At 40.4% G+C, this 18,330-nt stretch overlaps 1 protein-coding gene across 3 annotated transcripts in view; it reads right to left on the reverse strand.

Annotated features, from left to right (window-relative positions):
- The window catches only part of Cyth3 (cytohesin 3), a 96,261-nt gene that overhangs the window by 18,308 nt on the left and 59,623 nt on the right, over positions 1 to 18,330 (reverse strand). For all 3 annotated transcript variants that reach the window (XM_033764790.1, XM_019210470.2, XM_010642763.3), the window contains 4 exons: positions 14,048 to 14,130; positions 12,003 to 12,067; positions 11,337 to 11,403; positions 4,285 to 4,403 (listed from right to left, as the gene is read on the reverse strand). In XM_033764790.1, coding sequence (XP_033620681.1) covers positions 4,285 to 4,403; positions 11,337 to 11,403; positions 12,003 to 12,040 — 224 coding nt within the window. In that variant the 5' untranslated portion in view covers positions 12,041 to 12,067; positions 14,048 to 14,130. Of the gene's footprint in view, positions 1 to 4,284; positions 4,404 to 11,336; positions 11,404 to 12,002; positions 12,068 to 14,047; positions 14,131 to 18,330 lie in introns of those variants that run through there.

Consider the following 18,330-nt stretch of genomic DNA (forward strand, 5'->3'; position numbering starts at 1 on the left):
AAGGAAAAAGGCCGGGAATGTAGCTCAGTGCAAAGGCCTTGGGTTCAATTCTGATCATGGCAAAAAACAAAGAAACAAAAAACCAAGTCCTATAGCATGTTTTTGCAGTTTTAATTTTGTGCAACTATAAATTAAGATTTTCTTCACTTTATTTTCAGGCTTAATGCAAAAGAGAATGAATAGGATATTAGGGATATACCTCACAATCAGGTAAAAAAGGAGACCATTATAAAGTCCCACATAACAACCACCACCTGAGCACCGGGGCACCAAGCTGGGAGGCCTGCCCAATGCTTAATCTGTGTCCTGTGGCCTTCAAAATGACCCCAAGCCCATTTCAAGTTCAAAAAATACATATATATTGTTTTCTTGGTACTAGGAATTGAACTCGGGACCTTGTGCTTGCGAGGCAAGCAGTGAAACCACTGAGTTAGATCTCTGGCCCTCAAGTCCACAAATTATAAGGTTTATGCTGGCTCAAAAAGTTTGGAAGGGCCAGGGATTTAGCTCAGTGTCAACGTGCCTGCCTCACAAGCACAAGTTCTTGAGTTTGATCCTCGCGGGGGGCGGGGAGCACAATATATTACCTTTTAAAAATAAACATAAAAATACAGTAAAATGTGTAAAATTTATATAACTACAAAAAAATGACGTAACGTCTTGCTTCACTAAATTTTAACTCAAAGATGCTATTGTACATCCTCGTCATGCTGTGCACCGAGGAGCTCCCCCAGCAGAATGCTGGGGTCTATCTGCCCCACCACAGGCCTGGAGCAACACAAGTCTACTTGGAATTCATGCAGGCCACCACTCTGAAGCCCAACACCAATCTCTGGCCAAGCACAGACTGTAGCCAGTCTTCCTCAGGCAGGCAAACAAGGACTGACACTCAAACCAGTATTCACTCCCTGGCTAAGCTCACAGACCATTTATTGGGAGCTCTGTAAAGGGCTCAGCTACACACAATGCACCTGGGGGAGGCAAGCCCCTCCTGGCTCACAAGTTGTCTGGCTGGGACCAGTGTGGAGCACCCCCAGCAGGCAGTGAATGAAGGTCAGCCCTGCCACTCCTTCCCATCGCCCGCTCTGGGCTGGAGTTTTCAGGGTCTAGTCTTTGTCTCAACTTCTTCTCTATCACATTCATTCCTTGAGGATTGCAATACAGGTTGAGCATCCCTAATCTTGAAATCCAAGATGCTAGAAATCCAAAATCTAGAATTTGAGTTTAACATTAGTACTACAAACATTTCATATTTCAAAGCATTTAGAATTTTGGATGATCAACTGGTAAACTTCTTCATATATCCTACATAAGTCCTTATCCGATTTATATAAGATTTGCAAATGCTTTCTCCTGTTTAAGGGGTTGTCATTTCACTTTCTTGCTGATATCATCTGAAGTACAAAATATTTAACTTTGATGATGTCTAGTTTACCTATTTTTTGTTTTTGTTGTGCTTATGGTGTTGGATCTAAGAAACTCTGACATAAATCAAGATCACAAAGATTTACCCCTATGTTTTCTTCTAAGTATTTTATATTTTACTTCTTATATTTAGGACTTCAATCCCTTTTAATTTTTGTATATGTCTGAGTACCATTTGTTGAAAAGACTACTCTTTTTTTCTCCACTGAATTGTCATGGAACATTTGTTTAAAAATCATTAGACATTATATATGAGAGTTTATTTCTGGATTTTCCATTCTATTCTAAGATGTTCCATATGACTATCCTTACATTACTACCATACCATCTTGATTAGTGGAGCTGTAGTTTATTTTGTAAAGAGGAAGTGTGAGTTCTCCAACTTTGATCTTTTTCAAGACTGGCTATTCTGGGTCCCTTGAAGTACCACATGAATTTTAGGATGAACCTGCAAACTTCTGCAAAAAAGTCAGTCAGTTGGGATTTTGATAGGGGATGCATTAAATATATAGCTCAGGCAAACATGGTGGCACATGTGTGTAATATCAGCACTCAGGAGGCTGAAGCAGGAATATTGTCACACAGTGGCACACAGCTTGGGCCACACAGTGTGTTCAAGGACAGCATGAACTACAAAGTGAGACACATCTTTAAAAAAACAGCTCAATATAAAGAGGACTATCATCTCAGCAATATTGTTTTCTGGGCAATGAACATGTCTGTTTCTCTGGATCTTTCAATTTTTTCAACATTATAGTCTTCAGAGTAAAAATTTTGCATTTCTTTTGATAAAATTATTCTTATTTTATCCTTTTTAATGCTACTGTAACAGAGTCTTTACCCTAATATCCTTTCAGTTTGTTCATCCATACTGTATAAAAATACAAATGAGTTCTGGGATCTTGTATCTTACAATCTTACTGAATTTGTTTATTATTTTATCAGTGATTCCTCAGGATTTTCTATCTATATATTGATTATGTCATCTGCAAACAGAGATAATTTTATTTATTCTTTTCCCTTCTAGCTGTAATTTTATTTTCTTGCCTAACTTCCCCAGCTAAAAGTGCCAGTGCCATTTTGAATAACAGTAGAGAGAGTAAATATTCTAGACTTTCTCTTGATCTTAGGCGAAAAGTATTTTTTCTTTCACCATTAGTAGGATGTGACTTAGGTGCCCTCCCTCCCGTTGAAGAAGTTATCTTCTAGTCCTAGTTTTTTTGTGTATTTGAGTGTTTTTATCAAAAACAGTGTTGTACATATGTACATACATACTGGGGATTGAACATAGGGCCTTCACATTACACTACATCTCCAGCCCTTTTTATTTTTTGGGGACAGGGTCTCAGCAAGTCACTAAGCTGCCCAGGCTGGCTAAAACTTGTGACTCTCAGCCTTCCAGAGCACTGGACTTATAGACACGACCAGCAGTTCTAACTTTTGCCAATGCTCATCCTGCACTTATTGGGATAATCATATAGGTTTTATTATTTATTCTATTGATATGATGTTATCTTAATTGACTTTTATGTGTTAAACTAACCCTATAATGCTGGCATAAGTTGGTGCATAATCCTTTTTATATATTGCTACATTTCATTTTCTAAAAATTTGTTGAAAATTTTTCTTTTTATATACCTAAGTGATAATGGTATATAGTTTCCTTTTCTTGTGATGTCTCTGGTTCAAGTATCAGGTAGTGTTCACCTCAAAGAATGACCTGAGTAACGTTCCACTTTCAATCAAGTATGCACTGATTGACTGATGTACCTGGGATTAAAGCCAGGGCCTTAGCACAAAGATATATCTCCAACACCTTTCCTTTTGCATTGTTTTTTGAGACAGGGTCTCACTATGTATTTCAGCTTGGCCTTGAACTCACTATGTACCCCAGGCTGGCCTCAAACTCATGGATCCTCCTGCCTCAGCCTCCCCAGTACTCGGATCACATGCATGTGCCACCATATCCAGCTCCAGCACCTTTTTAAAATTTTGAGACAAAATCTCACTAAGTCAGTAATTGCTCAGAGGCTGGGCTTAAACTCTAAATTCTCCTGCCTCAGTCTCCCAGAGTGCTGAGATTACAGGTGTGTTCCACCACGCCTGACCAAGCATTTTTTTAAAAATCTAGAAACAGCCACCCTAACTGGGCTTGGCTCAATAACATTCTCTGAAGTCCTTGATAAGTCTATCCTGGTACACTTTATATGTGCTGCCTTACTAGTCTTGCCTAACCTCTGCTACTGGAGGTTAGAAAGTAAATCTGAGCTGGGTGTGGTGGCACACACCTGTAATCCCAGCACTGGGACACAGCTGAGGCAGGAGGATCAACACAGTCTGAGGCCAGCCTAGGCTCAAAGTGAGTTCAAGGCCAGAGTGAACTACACGGTAAGATCTTGTCTAAAAGAAAACAAAACATAACACAAATAGTAAATTTGAACCGCTGCTTTTTATTCAAAATATTAATAGCTTCCTGCCTTTATTCTCACCCAAAATGACAGGGGGAAAAAAAACACTGAGAAATGTGTTGTATTTCTGGGCCAGATTTTCCAAGATGAAGAAGAGGCTTTCCAAGAACAAGAGAAAGAGACAGTGGCACTGTTGGTTCTGTCTTGGGTTCCTACATGAATGGCACCAAAGGAGCACAGATCCTACTTGACCCCAGATGCCTTAACATCCCTCACACTGCACAGAAGAGGAATGACTACACCAGCTCCCAAACTCCTGGAGGATATGTGCCCCTGTATCCCACAGATAAATAGCTGTGAGCACCCCTGAAGGGGAGGGTGGGTCTGCTCAGGCTGCAGACTGGGGGGTGAGAGGGGGGACCCCACTGGGGCTCATCCTCCTTCAACTTACCTCTCACCCAGGTAGTCCCCAATGACAGTCTTATTTAGGCCTTCTCCTTTATAGAGGAACTGGGCAACGTCTTCTGGGGAACTCTGTAGCAGGTCATTTTCTATTAGAAACTGAATTCCCTGAAGAAGAGCATAGAACAGGAAGTGCCAGTCAGGAAGGCCACTCAAACACAGTTTTCAAGGACAGAAACAGTGTGATGATCTTACTGGTTTGGACACAGCAAAAACATCAGACACACTCATGGAAATGCACGATCTAATTTTCTCAATACTACACTACATTCTATCCATCAAAGAAAAATACATACATGTTTCCCAGAAACTTAATAGCTTAAAAGACAAATAAACGGGTTACTGAACTAACATGAATGGTTGTTTAAAATGGTAAGGATTCAACAGACAATAAATAGAAAATGGTAAGTTTTGCTGCCCTGAAAATTGCCAGGAGCAAGAGAGGGGTGTCTAAAGAAACCAAGGACAAAGGGATCCCCATGAGTAGAGGCTAGGCCTGGGGCTGGTCCCTGGCCTGGTCACTGGTGATCACCTGGGCTATGACTGTGGCACTGAAGGCTGGGAAGCTGGCCTTGTTAAAGAGATCAGCCACTCAAGGGCCAACACTGCTGTCCAGGTTTCCTTTGGAGGGGCCACAGCTTTAAGAGGTTCTTGCATCCTTTCTACCCTGCTCTTTCCGCCCCTCCTACCTAGCTGTCCTATAATCTGTGGCCACAAGGTTGGGGGCTAGATCCTGAGAAGCCAAAACTTGTGCCACTGTTAGCCAAACCTCTGAAAAGTGAATGGGCCTGAGGAAGAGACTGTTCTAAAATATGTACGACCTGTCCTTCCAAGTCAGTACACCCCTGAAACTAGGGTGAATTTTGGAAAGTGCTGTGAAACGACTTACAAGGATTTGAGAAAATCAAATGGGTTCAGAACAAGGTAATTTCTGTGCTTACAGGTTGCAAAATGGAGACAGAAGAGGTTCCTGGGAGGCAAGGTTTCCTCTGCAAAAGATGGAGGCTACAGACATGGAAAACAGGGAGCCACTGTTCAAATTCAGATCAGAGATCCTAAGATAAAATGCAGTCAAAAGCCTGAGACAAAGAGGGCAGTTATGAATACAAAAGGACTGCATCTTGGAGGGAAAGACTCTAGAAAAGGAAGGGAGGACACAAGAGCAGGCTGCTCTGAGTGTGGTGACAAGTGTCCTCAGATCAGAGACAGTCATGTGAAAATGAAGGCAAAGACTGGAGTAATATGCCCACAAGCCAAGGAGTACCACCAAATGCCAGGACAGGCCTGGAAGGGATTCTCCCTCAGAGGTTAAAGGACAACACCTTGCTCTTGGATTTGGGCCGCCCAAATTGCAGGAGAATAAATTTTTGTGTTTTAAGGCATCCAATTTATGGTTAATTTGCTATGGCAGCCCCAGGACACTGATATATTGGGTAGGTAGTTACTCATAAAATAAAGCAAATGTTTCATTAAAAATTTTTAGTATTTTAAGATGTTGTTTAGAAAAATCAAACAGTAGAAAACAGTGGCCACCATTCAACCCACTAAACTTAGTATCTGGTTCTGTATTTCTAACTTTCCTGTTACTTGCCCTAGAAGTCTCTCTCAGAAGAAGCTGGAATCTTTTCAAATCCAATAATCAAGGTGTTTTGTTTTGTTTGAAACAGGGTCTCCTTATGTAGCTAGCCCAGGCTGGCCTTGAACTCTTTGTTCTCCTGCCTCAACCTCTTCAAGAAATTAATTTGACCTGGTCAGATTTATGATCATTGATTTGTGAGGACTTACTCCTGGCCTCTTATTTTGTGCTTTCTACTTCACGTGCTCTTGCAGGTTTTTGTTAAATTGATCAAATTTTCTTTCTTCAGATTTCCTAATAACTTATAAATTCTATTTAATTCCTTATCTGTAGTGGCTCTTAAAATTTTAACATCTAAATTTACACTGACCTATCAACATCTAGAAAACCTTAGCAAACTTTTTTTTGTATCAGAGATTGAACCTGGGTACTTGTGCTTGCGAGGAAGGCGGCAGCACCACTGAGCTAAATCTCCAGCCCAACCATATCAAACTTTTACACTTTCCTTTTTATTTTAGCCTTTATTTTCCTTCTCATTCTCTTATTTAGACTTAACTGTAACCACCACTGCCCCTCCCCATGTGCCCCTGCCACTATTACGGGATTAAAACCAGAGATGCTCTATCAACTGAATTATATACCCTGCTTTTCTTTTTAAAAAATATAATAATTATTATAATGATAATAATTTTGAGATGGTCTCGCCCAGTTGTACAGGCAGGACTCAGACTTCCCTCCTACTTCAGCCTCCCCAAGCTGGGATTACAGGCCTGAGCCACCACACCTGGCTTAACTATAAATATTGCATGTCTTTTTCATCCTGTGGATTCTTGTTTGTTCATGTGTTTGTTTGTAGACGTAATCCTCCAACTTCTGAATTACTAGACTTGGGGAAAGTCTTGGTGGGTGACTAAGTCACTGCATGTCTGAAAATAGCTTTTTTTTGAGACAGCGTATCACTATGTAGTTGAATCTGACTTGGAATTCACTATGTAGCCCAGGCTGGTCTTAAATTCACAGCGATCCTCCTGCCTCAGCCTCCCGAGTACTGGAATTACAGGCATGCGCCACCACGCACAGCTTCTGAAAATGTCTTTACTTGTCCTACTTCTGAGTGACAGTTTGGATAGACAGAATTCTCAGTTTTAAGTCAGTTTTTCTCAAACTCTGGAACTGTTTCCCTGCTCTCTTTGTTTCCTGATAATGAATTCATTTCTTCTTAGGTGGCCTAGTCTTTTCTTCCTGGAAAATTCAATGATTTTCCCTTTATCCACAAGTTTTGTGATATTTTATTCAATACATCTGTACATAGGTCTTTTAAAAATTTATACTGCTTAGCAATTGGTGAGGCCTGTGAATCTGATTTTATCTTAGTCTTGTTCTAAAATAGTCTACAGTTTCCTTTAAATATTTCCTGTGTTCCATTTTAAATTGTCTCCTTTGAGATTTCGATTTGATGAAATCTGTTTTGCTGGACCCATCTTCCATGTCTTGTAACTCTGTGCAAAACAGTGGAGAAAATTCCTATAGACTTCAAATCCACATTTAAGCAGCACCTTCTCTGCTGCACAGCCCAAAGTTCATGTGACACCCCTATTTATTTCCAACATTCTTGTAATGCCAAACTTTGGTATCATGGATAAGAACCATCCTATCAATACCTTGGATGATATTTATAATACATACAAATATATGACTTTTAAAGCTTACTTCCATTATTTCTATCAGGCCTGTTTCCTATTTCAGGTCTTCTGTTTGACCAGTTTCCTGTCTTAGTCAGGTGGTGGTTTCCTCAAGTGTTTGGTGGCACTTGGCAGAGAGTTTACCTCTGTAAATCAGTCACTGGCAACTCCTGGTTGTCTGCTCTTGGTTTTTACTGCAGCCACCTCGCATGACTTGTTGGAGCAGCATTTAGATGGTGGGAGCCATGCCCAATGCTGACCTCTGGGAGTGGATATTTCTCCTTCTCTGTGCTGTTAACCACCCAGATGCTTCCTGTCTCAATGGACTAAGTGTTTTCTCTTGATTCCCTCACCTGGGATCCACAACACTGCCTGCTACAAGTCAGCATAGAATGAAGAGTCCTGCTGTCAATGTCTCAACTGCTTCCCATTCCCCACATCTTTCTCTGAGCTTGCTGAACCCCAAGGCTGCTCCCCCTTCCCTTAGCAGCTCCTTCTATATGTGATCTGGGCACCATTCCTTCCTCACTTGAGCTCATCCTTGCAGACAGAGTCCTCAATTTCTACTCCACTAAACTCCTTGTTATAAATTTAAGTATTTTTCTTTCAAAGGCATTTTAGGACACTAGGAATGCAAGTAAAGGGTAGTAGAGTATTTTTAGCCTCCTTAATCTAACCAAACCTTCCTTCTATTTATAAACCTAAGGTACCTGAACAAACCAAAGCTCTTGTTTAAAATGTTATCACCTCCCTGTTAGCTTGAAAGAATTTACTTTAATGATACCTTCATGTTTCACAATATTACAAGGCTTAATAAAGACATTCAGTAGATTTAATTTTGAATTGTATCTGAAGAATGAGATTATTTGGTATGGCTACAGACTAAATTATTTGTGTCCCCCTCAAAATTTATATATTAAGCCCAAAGTCACAAAGTGACAGTATATACATAGATACAGGGCTGCTGGGAGAAACTAGGGTTAGGTGAAGTCATTTGAGCAGAAACCCTGGTTCTGATTTATATCATTTTAAGAAGAGAGATCCTGGAGTGAACTTGCTCCCCTCCCTGGCCATGTGAGGATTTAGCAAGAAGGCAGCTATCTGCATATGGAAAGGGGGCTCTCACCAGAACCTCGCTATACTGGCATCCCAGGGTCAGACATGCAGCACCCAGATCTATAAGAAAATAAATGTTTGTTGTTTAAGCCCCCAGTCAACAGTATTTTGTCATGGTAGCCCAGCTGACTAAGACAAGTGCTATAACCAAGACTATAAATCAAATAATTCTGATAATTTTTCCAGCAAAAGGCCAAAGGTAGACTAAAAGTACCTTCTACTTTTATTGGACAGCATAATTACAGATAAGCCACTGAGAAGAATCAGATGGAAGTAGCCTATATGTCCATCAGCAGATGAATGGGTAAAGAAAATGTGGCATTTACAAACACTGGAGTACAACTCTGCCATAAAGATAAACTTGAGTCATTTGTAGGAAAATAGATACACCCTGAGACCATAATCTTAAATTAATTAGACACAAAGATAATAGGAAGTAGTGAGATAAATCTTTCTTAGAGATGGAAGAAGGAAGAAAAGGAGTGACAGGAGATTTAAAAAAAAGAATTAGTATGTGTTATGAACATGCACCAACTCCACACAAGGAATGTATTTATTAAGTATTGCAAACATGTACTAATTAAAGAATTTGAAAAATATATCTTGGGTGAAATGGGACATAAGACAAAGCCTGCTAAGACATTCACCACAGCCTGATTAAACCTCCACGTCTTTGGACATGGCAAGCAGAAGCCACGGGGATGACCAGATAGTCAGGATTCAGCTTCTTTTTTTTTTTTTCTGGTACCAGGAATTGAACTCGGGTCCTTGTGCTTGCAAGGCAGGCCACTGAACCGCTGAGCTAAATCCCCGGCCCAGGATTCAGCTTCTTATGAACCAAGCCCAGGGCCGTCAGCCAGCTCAGCATGGAACCATAGTTGCAGGCCTAGGTCTTGAGGTCAGTCATGTTCCTTACTCAGAACGGCGGGTGCTCCTTAGGTGTTCTGTGCCTCATTTTGCCCAACTGTGAGACAGGAATTAAAAAGGAACTTCCCTATACGTTGCTGTAAGGACTAAATATATTAATTGAAGTGCTTCCCTCCTGTGCTTCCTGACAAACAGGAAATTCTGAATGTTAGTCCTTATTGTACTTTTGACCCATATTATATATAAAGTAAGGTGACAAGCAAGAACCGACAGCAAGGACAATGTAAGCACAAAGTGAGTTTGCTCACTGATGTACTGATTCCTGATGCACAATGATAGTATCACTTTAAAAAAATCAGTGTTTACTGTACTATGTGTTTCGTGAGATCTGAATTTATCCATGGGCTTACTGGTGTTCTATTCAGTTCTAAAAACATTCAATTTTATAAAGCATCCTCTATTACATCCAATGCTTATAAAATCTGCTGATGAGTTTACTAAGTTAAATTGACTCCTAAGGGAGGAAAAACAAAAACCTGATACTATCCTCAAATACCAAATCATTACCAAATCCACAAAACCATTCCCACTGACAACTTCATGCCATTTTGGAGCTAAATTAAGAAGCAACAGGAATTTTCACAGTGGGTAAAATACCAGTTTAAAAAAACTCTACCCGAGCTATAGATGTGCTGTGCTCTAAGAAAATCCAATTCTGCAAACGACAAATGAGGAATAAATAAGGAGCAATGAGGCAGGTCTCACTATGTTACCCAGGCTGGTCTCAAACCCCTGGGTTTCAAGCAATCCTCTTGCCTCAGCCTGCAAAACAACAGACAACAGGTATACAGCACCTCACCTGCCTTGATACATATATTTTTAAACATTGTTTGCGACTGTACTTACACTTACAAATGTGAATTTACAAATCTTACGCCTTGTGCAGTGTAATTTCTGTAATCAATAAACATTTATTGAATAAACAAATACTTTAACAATTAGTACTGATGCTCAGTGTCAGACAAGAGAAATGTCAGAAATGAGCGCCAGTCAGAGATCACTAGCAATGAATAAGCCAGCTCTGTAGTCAGAACAACTTCCCATCCCCTTTCCTCTCCTTGATCTCAAGGTACTGGGGCTGACTCAGGTAGGTCTACTCTTTTCTCTCAAAACCAAAAAGCTTTTATAGATTCTGCCAAATTCTTTTAGTTCAATCTCAAAAACAAGCAGGTTTTGTTGTTTTGAGGTGCGTTCCTAGAAAATCTATCTTGAGGAAAGAACAAAGGGGTGGCTGAAATCTGGAAGGATTCCTTGTTCTTTCATTCAGACCCTTTTTAGGACAAAAGGAAGAAATAGTCTTCTTATGTGGACCATTTAGCCCACTCACATGATGAAATCTATGAACTCTATGCCCAAACTCTTCTCCCAACTAATATGCACTGGCCCCAACTAATCATGTGAAGCCCTATATTGGCTCACACAGGTAGATTTAGAAGATAAATCTCAAAGATGGGGCTCCACAGCAAGGACTCAACAAGTGGTCCTAGCTGCTCCTGTGGGCCCATGTCCATATTCTGAAGCATACACTATAAGAAAGGCCTGTAGGCCAGAAACCAGCTCTACAAGATATTTCTACTTCACCTCACTCATTAAGCAGACCCTACTTTCTTTTTTTTTGTAAAATAATGTCAACTCCATCTTTTTAGGTTGTGACCACCTTTGTCCAAAAGGAGGCAGCAATTAAAACAGATCAATCAGTTGGATGCAGCACAAGTCAGAAAATTGGACGTATGTGCTTACCTTTTTGGGGTCCATGTTGAATTTCTTTCTTCCCATGGCTATTTGCTTGTTCCTCTGAGTAGTTTTGCTGTTCATTTGAAATAATGAAAAAATCATTAGCAGATATTCACAGAGAGCAGAGTCTCACACAGCTCAGCAAAGCACAGCAAGGCACAGTCCTTTAGCATATTTTTCCTCTAACAACACTCAACAAAGCAAAAAGCACTGGTGAACTCTGAGGAGCTGCCACCCTCCACAGTGGAAGAAGGTATGCAACTGCTTTGGCTCTTTTTTCACATGTGATAACTTGAGATACACCTCTGAAAAAGCTGCTGATGAAAAACAGTGACTTTTTTTAAAAAATAAAAGAGGATAATTCCTTATGACACAGAAAGGTTATTTGTGGGTAGTTAATTCTGAGTGCCTATCCTTATTCCCAAATCTACAATGTTAGAAGGGGACTTACAGAAAGTAGCGGATAAGAAGTAACCTCCGGAGAAGCAGCCTCTGTCTCCACAGAGAACAGAAGGGAGGCAGGGGTAGGAAAGAATGAACAGCTCCAAAGGCCTCTTCTTCCCCTGTCAGCCCTCTTACTCTGTTATGGTCACCAGTTGATAAATTCAAGTAGAGGACAGATATAGAAAGCAGCGATTAACTAACTTAAAGGTACAGCCATAAACACTTTACCTCTCCTCCACTGAAGTTAGGTTATCAATCTCTGTCATCACTTCTGCAATTTCATATTTCAGCCTCTATCAAAAAGAAGAAATTTGGATGTCTTAAACTTCTGCCTAGACTCAGACAAGTTTCAGCCTTCCAGGCACAAGCTTCCTTGATCATTTGGAAACCCAACAACTTTAGACACAGCTAGAGCCTCAAAGTCAGAAGCAGCACAACTTAGGGGGAAAAAAAAACAATTTGTCCTCCTCCCATCAAATACCCAAGAAGAGGGGCCCACTAGGCAAATCCTAGAGCATTCATGTATAAAATTGAGAAGGGACACAGGAGAGTATTAGAGGTATAAAAAGATAAAACCACTTCACTGCATTCATTTCCCACTACCAAGCACAGGCCACCTGCCTTTCCCTCCAGCACTGCCTGTTCTTGGGAGACCAGGGGAAGCTGAAACTCAGACAGATTTTGGTGGCATTGAGCTAGCAATCTCAGGGTGATTTCTGTCACTTTGTAAGACAGGGGTTGGGAGTAAAACTAGACTTGGATCCATAGTCCTCAGAGATGCCAGCAACAGTGGGGACAGGCTCACCCTTTCCCTGGTGTGTCCTCTACTGGCTGAGATCTTTGGCAGCCTCCTAGGCTCTCTGGGCCTTAGTGTTCTCATTGACAGAATAATACAGTCAGAGCTAAACTAAGATTCCACATTAATCAGCAGTGTGATTACTAGTGTCCAAATAAAATATATTCTTATTTGTCATCCAAAGAACTTATTCTGGGTTACAGGATGTTTCCAAAAATGAAAGGCAATCTTAGAATAAAAATGTCCATGAATTACCTTTCAAATACAAAGAAATTTTTATTTAAAACCCTATTTTTGTGTGCCAAGAAACTCAGACTTAAAAAATGAGTTCCTAGAAAGGAGTTACTGTCTGGGACAAGGTCTGGTCCTACAACAAGTGGCCTGTGAGGCCACATTTATTTTGGCAATGACAATGTCTATGAAGCTTCTCAAAGAGCCTTTCCAAGGAAGCCAAGGCTTACTGAATAGTTTTTGTAACAATCACAGATACCCCAACTCTGAAATTATGGCTTTATTCATTTGTGTCTCCTGTGGGCCACCCCTCCCACCCTGTCCTCTGGTTAAAGTACACAAATGTGGAAATGATAATGTTTATTCAGCTGTGTTATATTCATCTTTATCATTCCACTCCTACCACCTACCAGGCACTTGGTACATAGCTGGAACCCAATACATGCCTTCTATTCATTCAGATGACATCTGAGTGGGCCAGGGATTTAGCTCAGTGGTTCCAGCGCCTGCCTTGCAAGTGCAAAGACCTGAGTTTGATCCCCGGTATCAAAGAAACCAAAACAAAAAAATAAATGATATCTGAGTGCCAAAAATGTAATAAGTAATTTTCTAGGTACTTGGATTATTATATACAAAAAAGGTCTTACGAAAAAAAAATTATTTTTCTGGTGGTAGCAGGAAGTGAACCCAGGGCATTTATACTGAGCTACATCCTCAGCCCTTTATACTTTGGGGGGTGGTTCCAAGGATCAAACTCGGGGCCTTGCACTTGTGAGGCAATGGAACCACTGAGCTAAATCCCTGGCCCAGCCCTTTGTAATTTTTTAAAATTTCAGACAAGGTCTCACTAAGTCACTAAATTGCCTAGGCTGTGCTTGAACTTGAGATCCTCCTGCATTAGCCTCCCAGAGTGCTATCATTATTACACAAGTTTGCTACTACACCAGCTTAACTATAGAATTTTGGAGGGCAATATGTTGTAGACTGCTGCTATTGTTTAAACCTGTTATCTGTGACTCTAGACCCACAAGTCTAGGCTCCAGGTCCACCATCTTGACTTCTATCTGAGCCTGTAGTAACTAGCATGGAGAATCTTTGCCTCACTAGTTCAGACAACTCTTTGCCTTCTTTGTGTAGTTCTTACATACACAAACTAAACACCCATTTTTCATATCTCCCTGAAGTTATTCAGTATTTCACCCAAAAGCTAAAACTAAGTGTGAGTTTTGTTTTGCTCTGTTCTTACCTCAATGTCATCAATAAGTTCCTTTTTTCTTCGCCGAATGTCCAAAAGTTCTTCTCTCTCTTCTAATGAGAGGTCTTCAGGCACTGAAAGAAAAAATCAGTTCGATAGCAACTTTGATGAAATATCTGGCAATATCTGATAAGGCTAAAGATGGAGGCAGGACCAGCTGGAAGGCTGAATGAAAAGCTCTGGACCCCTTTTCCTTCCCACTCCTCACCATGACCACTGGTTTACCTCTAGGAGTGAAACAGAGGCTAGCACATACCAAACACAGTTGAGAGCATGGACTCCCCACCAAAACTGGTGGGTAAGATAAATACTGACACCTCCCCAGCTTCCCCACAGGGCTCCTAGACTACAGGGCAGACCACTCACCTTCCTCCTCCCAAACTGCCCCCTGAAGGTCAAACCTCTTCTCTGCACCATCCAAACAGCTGCAGGTCCACAGATATTGACACAAGGGGCCACAACCATACCTGGCAGGAAAACAGCCAGCCTATCTTTCTGCTGAACTCTGAGCTCCCAAATGCCCTAGTCCTTCATCCTCAAATGTGAGTAAGCCTCCAACATTCGAGACACATACTAAGACACACCAAAGCTAAGAAAGGCCTAGTCCTTCATCCTCAAATGTGAGTAAGCCTCCAACATTCGAGACACATACTAAGACACACCAAAGCTAAGAAAGGCCTAGTCCTTCATCCTCAAATGTGAGTAAGCCTCCAACATTCGAGACACATACTAAGACACACCAAAGCTAAGAAAGGTCAGAAGTGGCTACACCTCAGGGAACAAGAAATGCTGCAAGAAGCAGGGTAGTGCTGGGCCTCCTCCTCAAACCCATCCCCCCTATAATTCCTACAGAACCTGTGACATTTAATACATATATAACCAATAACTATAATCTCACTAGATTGGGCCAGAAAAAGAGAAAGGTGAGGCGGGGAGGGAAAACGTTTACTGGGAGAACCTAACATGGCTACTCTAGAAAATAATTAGGTACTCTATTAATATCCAAGAGTACACATGCAATTTTACTATATATAAACACACACACACATGAAAAAATCCTCCAGCTTCTCCAGCAATATAACAGATATACCAAAAAGCACAGCATATAGATTTTTTAAAAAACCTAAATGTCCATCCAGAGTAGATGGATAAAAGTGTGTTGATGTATATGCATACAGTGGAATACCAAAAGCAGTAAAAATGCATAGAACAAGCAACAAATGGGTATCTCAACAAAATAAATGGAAATGAATACCTTCTATAAAAATCTCAAAAACAGGGACAGGGATTTGGCTCAGTGGTTCTGCCACCTGCCTCGCAAGCGCGAGGGCCAGAGTTGGATTCCCGGTACAAAAAAAAAAAAAAAACCCTCAAAGATAATATATTTGTTATGGTTTATATATACATCCAGATCTCCAAGAGCCTTGTTCACCAATAAGGTAGGGCTTTGGGAAGGTGGCTAGATTGTGAGGGTTATGGCTGACTTGCTCTTAGGAGGTAGGGTCTTGTCAGAAGAGGAGGGTCAGTGAGGGCGTGGCCTGGAAGAGTTTATCTCCCTCTCCAGCTCCATCTTTCACTCTCTCTCTCTGCTTGCTGTCTGCCATGCCATGCATAAACAGCCCTCCTATACCATGTGCTCTGTCATGCCACCCGGCCTTTGAGGTAGCTGACCTGCAAGGACTGAAATTTCTAAAACATGAGCCAAAATGAACCCCTTTCCTTTACGTTGTGGGTGTCAGGTATTGTGTCCCAGGAGTGGGAAAAGTAAATGAGACAAGTACTGTTTAGGTATAAGTATATATGTCCAATTGGAATGATAAATACAAATGGGGGAATAATACCTCCTAGGTGGGAATGAAGAGCATCAGATCAGGAAGGGAAGCAAATTTCTAATTTCTTCCTTCTTGTACCAGATCTAAGCTTTGTTAAACTCCAAACTAGCTATTTTCTTAAGCAATCCATTTGTGATCCCAGCACTCAAGAGGCTGAGGCAAGAGGATCACAGGTTTGAGGCCTGCTTGGAATACTGAGAAAGTTCAAGGAAGGCCTGGAATACATAGTAAGACTCCGTTGAAAGAGTAGGAAAATAAGAGAAAAGAAAAAGAAAGAGTGGGGGAGGTAATATATAAAGAGCAGTCTCCCATGCTGAGTAACAACTGAGGAATTATCATGTACTGAATTAGACTGGGCTACATGCTTTTAATAGGTTATCTCAATTAACCCCCCCAAAATAACTTGGAGAGAATCATTATTTTTAACTGAAGAAACAGGTCAAGAGAGATCTAATGATTTTCCCTACAGGGAAATTATTTGAAGAAATAACTACTGAAATGTTCCAAATTTGACGAAAGACTTGAAAATACATGTCCAAGATGCTTAAGAAAATCCAAGTAGGATACACACCAAGATCCACAAAGCCATGCTGCACGCTTTGGGCAGGTCTAGTTGATCAACAATATCAGCAGGGACCCAGTCTGTCTGCCTTTCAAAGTACTAGCTTCATCCTAAAGCTGATATTCTTCTTGCTAGAGGTTTCTGGAATAGCTGAGGCTGCCACTCTGTATGCCAGGGCTCCTTCCAACTTCTTTTCCAGAAGGCCCTATAAAGTCTCCCTCAAGTCTGAGTTCCAACCTGGCTTACACTAATCACAAGGTGTAGAGAAAATGTCTAGATACACAGACATCTAGGCCAAGAGATGAGGTAAAAACTAGGAGAAAATGATGACTCCAAAACCAAGGGAGTGAAAAAGAATCTCAAGACAGATAAAACCAATGTTAAAAGCCCAAAGAGATCCAGTAACAAAGTAAACACAACAGTTCCTGAAACTTCAAAGCTATTCCTCTTACCACAATGACAGCATGTTTTTGAACAAAAACAAAAGCATTTCTAAAAGTAGTAAGCTGACTAACACTATCCTAGAGAATAAATGCACCTGAAAATTCAAGTTAAGTATGTCAACAGCATTGACTGGGCTCCAAAAAGTAGCCTTATGAAAAACTTTCTTCTGCTGAGTTCAACAATGTAAACATATCAAAACAAGAGTCTGAAAGGGCAGAGCTTTCCTTAGGTCATCTACAGATACCTGCGATATTTGTTTGTTTAAGGAAAATCTAGCTATGGCCTCTCTCCTACCTGAGAATATGAAGGACTGGCCACTAACATAGAATAAAGGCTCAAGACAAATCTAAACACCACAATAATTTAACTCTAAAGATCCTTCCATCAGAAGCTTTCATAGAATCTCTTAATTTTTCTCTTTCAGTAATGCCTATCTCTCCCTACTCTTTTAAAGCAAGTTAAACAAAGTGCTGACCATTTATATTATCATTTATATTGGACCAGAATCTGCATGTCTAAAAGGAAGAAATTTTATGAGGTGGGAAAATAGTGTTGTGGTTATTTAGGAAAAAGTCCTTGCTTTCTAGAGATTCACACGGTCTGTATTTTGAAGTACTTGAGAAAAAAAAAAAAATTGAGCAAGATAAAAATTGTAAATCTATGATGGATGTGTATCTACTGTCCATTGTATATTCTGAGTTTAATTTTTCATGATAAAAAGTAACAAGAAAATGTTCAGAGTTAAATGGCCAATAGCCATCACAGTAATATCTTCTAGGGTATTTTGGTAAAAACATTAAATTGGAATAATGGAATACTACTCCCTAATGCATTAAAAAGACTCAGTCAGGGCTGAGGATGTAGCTTCGTGGTAGAGCGTGTGGCTTACTTAGCATTCTTGAGGCACTGGGTTCAATCATCAACAACTAAAAAAATAAAAAGAGAGAGAAAGGAAGAAGAAGATGGCAAAAACCAAATCAATAAAGTATTTCTGGACCAATCTCTGCAGTTTGTTATTTAAATATCTTTCTGTTCTATTATTTCTTTGGACACCCAGAATGCAGATGTAATACAACACTGCTGCTACGCCAGCTGTTTAGTGAAGTTCTGTCTGCATCTCTCTCTGCATCCAAACTAATTCAACAAATCTGTCACAAATAGCCACAAATCTGCTGACACAAAGGGAATTTCACACATGCAAGTGTCACACTAAAATCAGGATAGGCAATGTTCAGAGAAGGTATCCTTAATTTTCCAGACTTTTGCCAGTAACACAGCAATCTGTACCCAACAAGAGCAATATAAGACTTGGATTCACTTAATGAATCACCTACTGGCACTTGGACTCTGGTGGATAAGAAGAAACAAAGGTTTCATGATGGAATTTTTTCCCAGGGTTTTTTTTTTGGTACCAGGGATTCAACTCAGGTCCTTGT

The sequence above is a fragment of the Fukomys damarensis genome, unplaced genomic scaffold, assembly GCF_012274545.1.
Source record: "Fukomys damarensis isolate Sample0158 unplaced genomic scaffold, DMR_v1.0_HiC HiC_scaffold_17, whole genome shotgun sequence".
Lineage (NCBI taxonomy): Eukaryota > Metazoa > Chordata > Mammalia > Rodentia > Bathyergidae > Fukomys > Fukomys damarensis.